This window comes from Xyrauchen texanus, chromosome 39 (genome assembly GCF_025860055.1).
Source record: "Xyrauchen texanus isolate HMW12.3.18 chromosome 39, RBS_HiC_50CHRs, whole genome shotgun sequence".
In the NCBI taxonomy this organism is placed as follows: Eukaryota; Metazoa; Chordata; class Actinopteri; order Cypriniformes; family Catostomidae; genus Xyrauchen; species Xyrauchen texanus.
This window is the reverse complement of record NC_068314.1, coordinates 31,277,452-31,287,549: the sequence shown is the minus strand read 5'-3', so window position 1 is coordinate 31,287,549 and position 10,098 is coordinate 31,277,452. Positions and strand designations below refer to the sequence as shown.

General features: G+C 36.4%; 1 protein-coding gene across 1 annotated transcript; it reads right to left on the bottom strand.

The window, feature by feature from the left end:
* Positions 1-100: 100 nt before the first annotated feature.
* LOC127632808 (glutamate receptor U1-like) lies at positions 101-9,711 on the bottom strand. The gene is made up of 10 exons (XM_052111591.1): positions 9,596-9,711; positions 8,548-8,629; positions 6,585-6,616; positions 6,265-6,444; positions 5,672-5,898; positions 5,446-5,543; positions 3,882-4,099; positions 3,556-3,775; positions 2,883-3,127; positions 101-1,574 (listed from the first exon to the last, which is right to left on the bottom strand). The coding sequence occupies exons 1-10, from the start codon at positions 9,650-9,652 to the stop codon at positions 1,476-1,478; spliced, it is 1,458 nt and encodes a 485-aa protein (XP_051967551.1). The 5' UTR covers positions 9,653-9,711; the 3' UTR covers positions 101-1,475.
* Positions 9,712-10,098: the final 387 nt, after the last annotated feature.

Below are 10,098 nucleotides of genomic sequence, written 5' to 3'. Positions count from 1 at the left end.
TATGATTTTAATTAAGATATTTTGAATTTAAAGACTTGCAGTGTTTAAAACTAAACATACTTTATGTGTTTACACCTTAAACACCTTAGCTTATTATGCTTTAAACAAACTCACACTTTTGGGGTTAGATCAAGTTTATTAATTCATTAATAAACATGGTGCCAGAACCAATGCCTCTTTTGTGACAATAAGATGTGATGATCTTTTAAATAACATTATAAGTTTACAATGTTTTATTCTTAAATCCTTGTCAGAGAAAGTGTTATTTTACTTGGTTTACTTGTTAATTGGTTTAAAATAACACATCTGCAAAATGTTGTTTGTCTCTTACTTTTATAGGCTTTTTCTTGTATTTCTGTATTGAAACATTTCCCATGGAGTACAGAATTTGTTAATAAAGTTTTATTGAACTCTTTTTAGCTTTCTGCCATACCTTATTATGGATACCAATTATGTTTCTATGTCGATTCAGATGGAATTTATGATAATCATCTAAAATCAACAACTGTAAAAAATTAAAATATGCATGAGATTTTACTACCAGATATTGAAAGGCATCTCATTGGTAACATCGTCACTGAAAAGACAGGTTGATTAAAATGTAAAAAAAAAAAAGAGAGAGAGTTACAATTTCATTGAACTCAGTTCAGTACACTAATTTAAACCAGTTAAAATGTATATAAAAAAAAATGTATAACTTGAGAAATAGTAATATCTAGCACCAGATAATCCGAGAAGGGTATAGTTGCAGACAGAGCTCCAAAAAGGGGCGAGAGCTCCAAATCACCAGCAAATATATAGGAAGCCCCTTACCTAACCCTTTCCCTAACCCTAACTGTCTGTGGAGGTTTCGTCCCCTTTTGAAGTTGGCGTAACCTCCTTTGGAGTGGCCCGCCCCCTTTTGGAGAAACCAAGCCCTATTTCTGAGATGCCGCCACCATTTGGAGATCTCCGGCCTGCAGCTTTATCTACTTGGTCAGTCTAGAAAATCTGAATTTAAAGGTGCACTCAGTTACTTTTTGTCATGCCATCTTGGACTTACAGTGACACCTAGTGGTGTGGAGGCAGCATCATGCAAAATCAATAGTTTTAATTTACAGATGCCATTTGTAGTCATTCACTATTCACAGTCAGTCATGATTAATTTAATCCAAAAGTGAAAGTGTCCAATAACAAGACAGTAACTGAGATTAAGCGAGTAGAATTCAGATGGTCATGTGATTCTAAAATGGCAGACCCCATGATAACGCCCCTGCCCCATGTAGAATAAAGCAGATTTTATAAGGTTACTGATATGACGAGAGTCCTCATCTCATGAGTGGTCATGATTTGATACATATGTTTCAAAATTACAATTAATTTATTTAAGAGTAAATCTTTTTTTAATTGGGGAAAAATTAGTGAGTGCACCTTTAAGGAACAGTAAAGACATTCTGTTATGTAAGACTGGGATTAAATCATTGTGGTAAAACCTTTTAAGCCTTGTTTTTGTCTGAGGTTTCCTGGTCTCTCTTTGTGTTGCTCATTCTCAAACGCTGGCTCAGCTCCTGAGTCAAAACTGTGCAGCAGGATTTCTGTTTGGAAGAGAGCAGGCTTATTTTCACTGAATGTATTGATATTCATAGTGCATAAAAATTGCACTCTTTATCAAAAACAGTACTGGCTACTGCACAATTGAAATCTACCAAGGAATTTCACATCACCTAATCAAGTCTTACAACAAGTGCAACAACTCGAAATTCATGAACTTCTTGGTGAGGTAGTTCATATTGATGTTTGTTTGTCTTTGTGGGTGGGACTTCACAATAATTTGGGGACAAAATTGTCTGCAAAAGTGAGGTAAATATGAGAAACCTACCCCTGGGAACATTAACATTTTTTATCTATATTTATAAAAACAAATAAAGCAAATACTGTTTTTTTTATAAATTCTAAAAATGCACTTGCAAGGGGACTTGGAAGACTGCCCTATTTCTAAAATATTGTTTGCTTTCACTCTTTCAAATAACCATGGTGACAAATACACACAAGAACCAATGAAGATTATGTGCAAATTTCTTCTTCTCCGCTGCCCTCTCTTTATTTGGAGTTAGGTTTGCCCACTGTGATGTGCTTATGTAAACAAAGTTGTTGCTTGCATGCCATATTTTAAAGGGCAAAGAGAAAGATTTTCAGTGAATTAACACTTACATTTCAGTCTATTTCTCACACACTGCTGTTGTATGGCTACAGAAGACTTGAAATATAGGGCACGAGTGATATTGTCAACTTTTATGGTGCTTTTATCCGACTTAAGGGTAAGTGATGAGAGAATGTTTTTATTTTTGGGTGAGCTATTCATACAACACTTGTGTCATTATCATTGTTAACTAAATTAAATTAATACAACTTTAACTTTTTTTTATTATTATTTAACACAAAGTATACTAAAAAAAACTTTGCACAAAAGTTTTTTTAGTTTCAAAGGGGTTCAAAATTAACCATTACCACTGGGTTATGGTGTGAGTAAAGATTTAGTCAATTAAAATTATAGTCAGATTTATATATAACTAATATAAGTCTAAGGTTTGTGTGTGGGGGCAGGTTTGGGTGGTTTACAAGGATTTTTTTTTAGGTTACAAACTAGTAATTACAAGGGTATTATTCTATAAATGTGGTTTATGAGGACATTTCTAGTGTCCCCATAATTCAAATCACTTAAAAAAAAAAACATTTTAAACAATGTTTTTTGAAAATGTAAAAATGCAGAAAGTGTTTTGCGAGGGTTAGGTTTAGGGTAGGGTTAGGGTATAGAGTCTACAGTGCGTACAGTATAAAAATCATTATGTCTATGGAGAGTCCTCAGAAGGAGAGCCGATAGTGTGTATATTGGCACTACTTGCCTTCTGCTCTCCTGCAGTACTGCGAGATTTTGAGGTGAGCTCAAACAAGGAGACCAGAACTCCAATCCCAAGGCCTATAGCCAGAACCAGGAAGATGCCTTTCATGCTATGGGCCCTCAGAGATGAGGTTTTGGCACTGTCTGGGATACAGCTACTGGCCCACCATTTAGTCCGCAGATAAGCCAGCTCCCCCGCCTCGCTCAGCTGCAGGATCGCCACACTCAGATTCTTTAGCATGGGAGATCCTGTTCCAAGAAAAGTGTGTGGCATCAAATCCATTCACTGCAGACTAAACTGCTGCACTACACAGTTAAGCTTGAAACATTAAGACGTTGTGCTATCTTTAAAAGAATAGTTCACACAACAAATTAAAATTCTATCATCGTTTACTCACCCTAATTTCTTTCCTCCGTGGAAGACAAAAAAAAAATTAAAAAATATTTTGAAGAATGTTCCCACTGCTCACGTTGTCTAGACATGATCAGCGAGAACAACTTTAAAATATCTTCATTTGTGTTCCATGAAAGAAAGAGAGTCATATAGAATTTTTATTTATTCTTTAAGTATGTACTGTATGTATTTTTATAAGTTGTGTAGAAGAAGTATAAAAGGGAATCCATTAAATCTATAAAAAACAACCTTTATTTCAGTGGCAAATATTAGTAAATCTCACCAAGAGGTGTTACGATGCTGTAACCTCTCATCCCGATGACCTCATGTGCACGAACCAATTCACAATGGTGTGCAACAGCCAAGTCCAGGGACACAGATTCTCCAATGAAAGCATAATTTCCCTCCTTTGCTCTCTGGACACCCTCATCCATGGAAGACACAAAACTCTTCCTCCGCTCCATGTGCTCATAGATGCGACGGTAAGATGGGTTATTGGAGTTCTGTACAAAAAGCCAACATTTTAGGAAATATTTTCTGTAACATCTGTTGGGAATTCATTTGACTGATAAGAAAAATTTACATCCTGGCTTCAACATGTGATCAGACCTTAAAGAAGGCAAGAGTGGAGGAGCCTGCAAGCGTTCCATATTCGATCACTTCCTGATTAGCCAAGTCCTCGAAGCCTTTTATCATGATCGGTGTAGGATCAGACCCCTGAGAGGAACTGAGGCTGGAGAAATAACAGGCCAGCAACACGATTGCAAACAGCCACCAGGTACAAGCGATAACCCGTCCTGGCACCGCTTTAGGGTGAGGGCCTGCACCTGCAGTAAGATAAAAATTAAAAATAAAAATATGTTATCCTGTATTCTTACCAGGCGTGATTCCGGCTACAAGCTACTTTTCCATACTGAATGTGAAGCGTGTAATTTCTGCAGCAGTTTTTGGTGTAATCTGATTACACAGTAATTAGTTACTGCAATCGTATTACTTTCAGGAAAGAAAATACAGTGTATTACATTACATTAATCAGATTACAGTTACTGACTGAAAGGAATATTCCAGGTTCAATACAAGTTGAGCTCAATCGACAGCATTTGTGGCATAATATTAATTAGCACAAAAATTAATTTAGACTTGCCCCTCCTTTTCTTTAAAAAAAAGCACATATCTGGGTTACAGTGAGGCACTACAATGGAAGTGAATGGGGGCCAATCTCTGAATGTAAAAATAAACTTTCTTTTAAAGTATAGCCACAAGACATAAACAGTATGTGTGTTAACATTATTTAATACATATGATTACAATTTTAGAGAAGTAATAAGTAATTTGTGGTGAATTACTATTTTTGAGTAACTTATCCAGCACAGCTACTAACATCACCAAATTTAACTGCAAAATTAATAACAGTTATCAACTGATGTTGGCTTGACAAAGCCTTAAAACTAGTTTTAGTTTAAATGAAACATTACAGTATGACAAAAAGCCAGCTAGCTAGCTACTGTAGATACATAGTCAGGCAGAACGTCCCATAGATAGTAAGATCAATGGTTAGATAGAGAGATGGAAAGCTGCATAAAGCAGATCAAAGGTTTGTTTACATTCAAATTTTTTGGCAGTTGGAATTTGAATTAATGGGCATTCCATTGGCCCGTTTGAACATTCCGTCAATGTAAATCTATGGGACTTTTCAGATTTTTGACCATCGGCTATGAGAAAACCATAAGTCTGATCAGTTAAAAAATGTGTGCCCTCCAGCGGCATCGTTTATTAGAATGCAGCGATTGAGTTCTATGAAGTGAAGATTCAGCTTCAGCATTGCCACTGGTGTTGCTTTGACACCGTTTAGTGAGACTGTGTCTGACTGTTTGATCTTTCGAAGTGCCAGCTAATGATTACCGGACAGTTCTGACAATGTATCATAACATAGGCAATGTTTTGTTAAAATCAAAACAAGACGTTCTGCAATGCTTTTCGTGTGGAGATCAAAGCTGCACCTGGCAGTGAGCTGTGCATTGATGGCCTGACCAACGTTTATTATAAAACTCCTCAGTTCACCTACAGGAAAGTAATCCAAATGAAAAATTGCTGAACTGTTATTGCATTAATAGCAATTTATAAAGGTGTTTGTTTGTCCGTATTTGAAGAAGGAGCACATTTGGATGAATACCTTGCAGGCTCAGGGCTCCCGCAGTGTACCACAAGCTGTGGAGGAGTGTGAATCGATTGGGCTCGGTCTCAGGCTGGCTCCATTCACATGGACTCAACCTTGAAACAAAGAGACAAAACTACAGTTTAGTTTCAGTTCAGATAAGTTCATAATTTGCATTCAGAAATCATGTTTGTTCAACTGGAAACTGTGCAGCAGTTTTATTATACGTCTCTGATGTTCTGACCTTCCCACAATGCAGATGCAGACTGCAGTCACAAAGTATGCTATCAGGATGCCAAACCAGGTCTCCCCAGGGAAAGGGGAGAGGAAGTAAAAAAACCCGGCTTCTTCAGAAACTATATCTTTGCGGAGGAGGATACTGATTCCGGTCTGCATGTAAGGTTTTGTCATTCCCACAGCCTTCTCACGGGCAGCAGTGAGAGTGAGAGGAGCTACCGCCATATCAGCTTCCTGTGGAGAGAGAATGAAAGGGAGGATTAATGTCATGTAAACTACTTATTTATTACCATGATCATTTTTCATTTATATGCAGCAGCACAATATGCATTATTGTGTATTATTAAGCAGCTCAGGGACACTTGATTCTGATTGAACAATTGTAGCACTCTGCAGTCAAATATTTTGTATAATGACTCTTTCTTCTCACATAACAATATCATTTAAACTCAGTAGGTCATTATCACAAAATAAGCCCCTTCGGGTTGATACAAGATTACCTGATCACCCTGTCTGGGTTAATTATACACCCAACTGAATGTACCCCTATTCTAAATGATCCATTTCTATTTTCCTGTACATTTAAAATGCATCACGTACCCCTCTAACAACCTCTCCAATCATTCCGTTCCAGTTTCCGCTTTCGTCCTGCCGGCCATATGACCCATCTTTCACCAGATGAACTTTGTATTTGAAACCCAGTTTCTTAGATAGCTCAGAGAGTAGATCCATGCAGTAGCCTTCTAACTGGGAGCCTTTGCTCATTGTGTATGGGTCTTGCTGAAATGAAAAAGTTGGCATTTTCAGAAGTCATCAGGAAAGCCTGTATACTAACATAATAAACATTAGAGAGAGTTTATTATAGTACTGATACAATATAACGTCACATTTCTGAGTTTGTAAGTGATTTTAGTCCATACCTTTAAGGTGGTAACTATCAATTCTTGCCTTGCTGATAAAAAATAAAAAAAAAAGAAAAAAACACGAAACGTCAATTCATGTCCATGTAATGGCACAATTGTGGCATTTGTTGCTTTAAATAAATCCTGCTTAACCCTACAATCAAACCAGTAGCAGATATATACTCTCTTACAGGAATAGTTCACCCAAAACTATAATTTGCACCCTCAAGTCATCCCAGATTTGTATTAATTTTTTTCTTACTTATGCAGAACATAATCTAAGAATTTTAAAAGAATATCTCAGCTCTGTAGGTCCAAAAATTGCAAGTGAATGGTGACCAAAATGTTGAAGCTCTAAAAAGAACATAAGCCAGCATAAAATTAACCACTCCAGTGGTTTAATAAATGTCTTCAGAAGCAATCAGTAGTCTCCTGGGCAATCATGATTTCAAGCTGAATTACACTTCCGAGCTGTACGCATGCATCAAGCACTAGGAAGTGTAATAGAGCGTGATATCATGATCATGCCAAGACACTGCAATGGCAAGTTGTACCATTTTTGACCGGTAAAATTATCTCTAGAATTAAAATGTCCCTCCTCCTAATGCCACCTGCCTTCGACTAGCAATACAAGTAGCAAATAATGGTTCATGTCTGTGATTACAATAAGCTAAATAAGGGACTTAGCTATTAAACAAGGGATGAGTCCTTTGTTATGTCCTGCCTCAACTTCCTGTTTCTACAAAAGAAAGAAAACTCTGATTGTCAAGCCACTTTATAGGGTTTTTAAGTTTTAGTGAAGACTCTGTGAGGGGTAAGTACTTCAAAGTTTACGATCAAAAAGCATTTCACAAAGTTGAATGAAATTTGAATGGATTGATGTCAGTAAACAAAACAGCATCCTACTGAGCATACACAATGTATAACCTTAGATCTCTTAAAGAGAGCGTTTGTTCAGCAATGACCTCAAGTTGACATGGAGAGTCATGGCCAAGATTTCAGTAGCTCCTCTATTGATCTGCCAAATCAGTTCTATTGCTATCACTGGCTGGGAGTCTCTTCACTTCCTGCTGCAACTGTGTCACAAATAGCTCCATCCCAAATTAGCCAGAGTTATTAGAGAACTTTTTGTTCAGCAGCCATCATCCTCGCTCAGCCTGAGAGGCTCTGTGAGATAATGATGAGTGAATGGGATGGCGGCGTTTGACGCCCTTTTGGGCTGCTTCTGGGTTTCCGGAACCCGCAATGTTTGGCTGTTTTTCTCCTTTCTAAGAAGTGCACGAAAACTATTTATTTGCAGGGCAGAACTGTGACTAATTGGAGTTAGTTTTGTTTTTCACTTGGTCGTGAAGGCCTGGTAAGGGCAGTCAAAGAGTATCTAAAGCTCGACTTTAGGCTAAGCCCAGGGCTCCATCAACTCCATAGAGTGATGTTGACACTCATGAGCTCCTCTTATTGAATTTATGACAGACACAGAGGCTCCTCGAAGTGCTGTCATATCTTGGCTTGTCTCAAACACTGTTCTACTTGTTCTGGGCTTTGAATTGATTTATAACCATTTTTGTGAAAGCTTCAGCTGGATGGCTGGCTTTCTCTCTATCAGAAAGGGGTATGAAGTGTGCCAAGCAGGATATGGTCACCATCTTTGATGGTGTGCCCAGCTTACTGTTCAGCTATTTATCATATGACAGGCCTGTGAAATGTAAGAACTTCATGCAGAGAAGACAAGATGAGCTGGCTCAGATTTGATCATAGCTGCTGTTTCTGGAATTACACAAGATGGAGGAAAAAGTAACTAATGCCCCTATTATATTCCTTTCTGGAAGGGCAATTCTGCAATGGAATAGAATAAATTATTCTCACCTGAATACAATTTATTGTGAAGCAACAAAACACAGTGAATACAGAACACACACACACAAAAAGAAAAATGACTTTTGCATCACATATCCATATTTCAATAATCAAAAATTGGTAATACCTGCTATGCAGATCTCTGACCCCAGCAGCACGACTATGCATAAAGAGAGCCACACAAATCCCCGCATGTTGCCAATTTGGACCTGCAAGCCAAATAGACAATGTGAATTTTTAAATAAACATTTATATTGTACACTGAAACCCTTAATAAGTTGACTCTACTCAATTTATTGAGTAAATTTCCCTTAACTGAATTGAGTAATGGTGTCTCCAAAACATGTGTAATTAAGTTCACTTAACTTAAACGTAACTGTTTAAGTTAAGGTAACTCAATGCAAGTAGACTTAACTCAGATTTGCTATTTAAATGTTATTTCAACTAAATAATTTAATTGAAAGAAATTTAGGTCACTATATCACAACTTAAATAATGAAGATTACACGAAACAGCTATAAATGATACTACATAAATAGAACTAAAACCTCTATGAATTTTTAATAACACATTTTGAATTACCCCTATATGTTCCCTTTGACCAAGGAAACATAATTAAATAATGAAGGCACAAGACATTGTGGGTATTCCCCATAGCATCAATTCTGGACTCGGTAGTTTGAGTTATTAACACTCTATTTTAAGTCTATTGATTTTAAAGAACAATAAGTTCAAGGAACTTAAAATTAAGTTATGATATTTGAGTTAGGAGCCCAAAACTTGACATATCAAGTTATGTTTAATTAAGACTTCTTGATTTTTTCAAGAATTACATTAATAGGGTTTATAGTGAATAACTAGTTTAATTAAAATAGATGCTGACCACAAATCTTAATACTTATAGTCTATGTAAAAAAATTTTTAAACAGCTATCTGTTTATGAAAGTTCAATATTTGTTTTCTGCCCACATCTACAGTATATGACTCTGTGTTGCTTAATGTTTTCTTGTGGTCATTGACATTAATTGTCTTGACAATTCATGAAAAACTCTGTATTTTTACTATGACAGCCAAATCATTTTAGAGAATCCAACATAATTCAAATTAAAAGCCATAAATGCAATTACTTTATAGCAACTGTAAATCACACACCACCCCTCCCGTCTCATACTTACCAAGGTGTCTGCGACTCTGCTGTTAAATTCCACTTTGCTTGTCTGCTCTGCTGACATTGAGCAAGACAGTTGTGTGGTTTATAATGAATTAGAAGGTTCCCACAAAAGACTTGGGAAAAGCCAATGAGTTTCAGGGGGTGGAGAAAGTAATCCAAACACTCATAAAATAAAAAGTAGGTTGATAGAATATTCTGGAGATGAATTGAAGGCAGTCATTTTAGATCTGATATCCTCTAAGAATATATTTTAAACAGATGGTATAAAAGAATTCTTACAATTTTATATTTTCTTTTTTGTGTATATTTTCATTAAATGCCATTAGAATGCATGTTCATCGTGTTTGTTTGTATTGTTGAATCTGACCTAATGTTTAAAATATCAATTATTTATTTTTTTCAAAACCAATATACTGTATCAGAAAATCATTTAAATGATGGTACAAGAATAACTTCACTCTCAAATAAACACATCGAATATCGTCTTAATAGAGGGGGGCATCGGGG

What these genes read in the sequence shown, in the direction of transcription:
- LOC127632808 (XM_052111591.1), bottom strand. Translation starts at nt 9,652, where the DNA reads ATGTCAGCAGAGCAGACAAGCAAAGTGGAATTTAACAGCAGAGTCGCA. An exon ending in TGATAGTTACCACCTTAAAG is followed by an intron (nt 6,445 to 6,584) that starts GTATGGACTAAA and finishes TTTTCATTTCAG; the next exon opens with CAAGACCCATACACAATGAG. An exon ending in CCACTCTTGCCTTCTTTAAG is followed by an intron (nt 3,776 to 3,881) that starts GTCTGATCACAT and finishes CTTTTTGTACAG; the next exon opens with AACTCCAATAACCCATCTTA.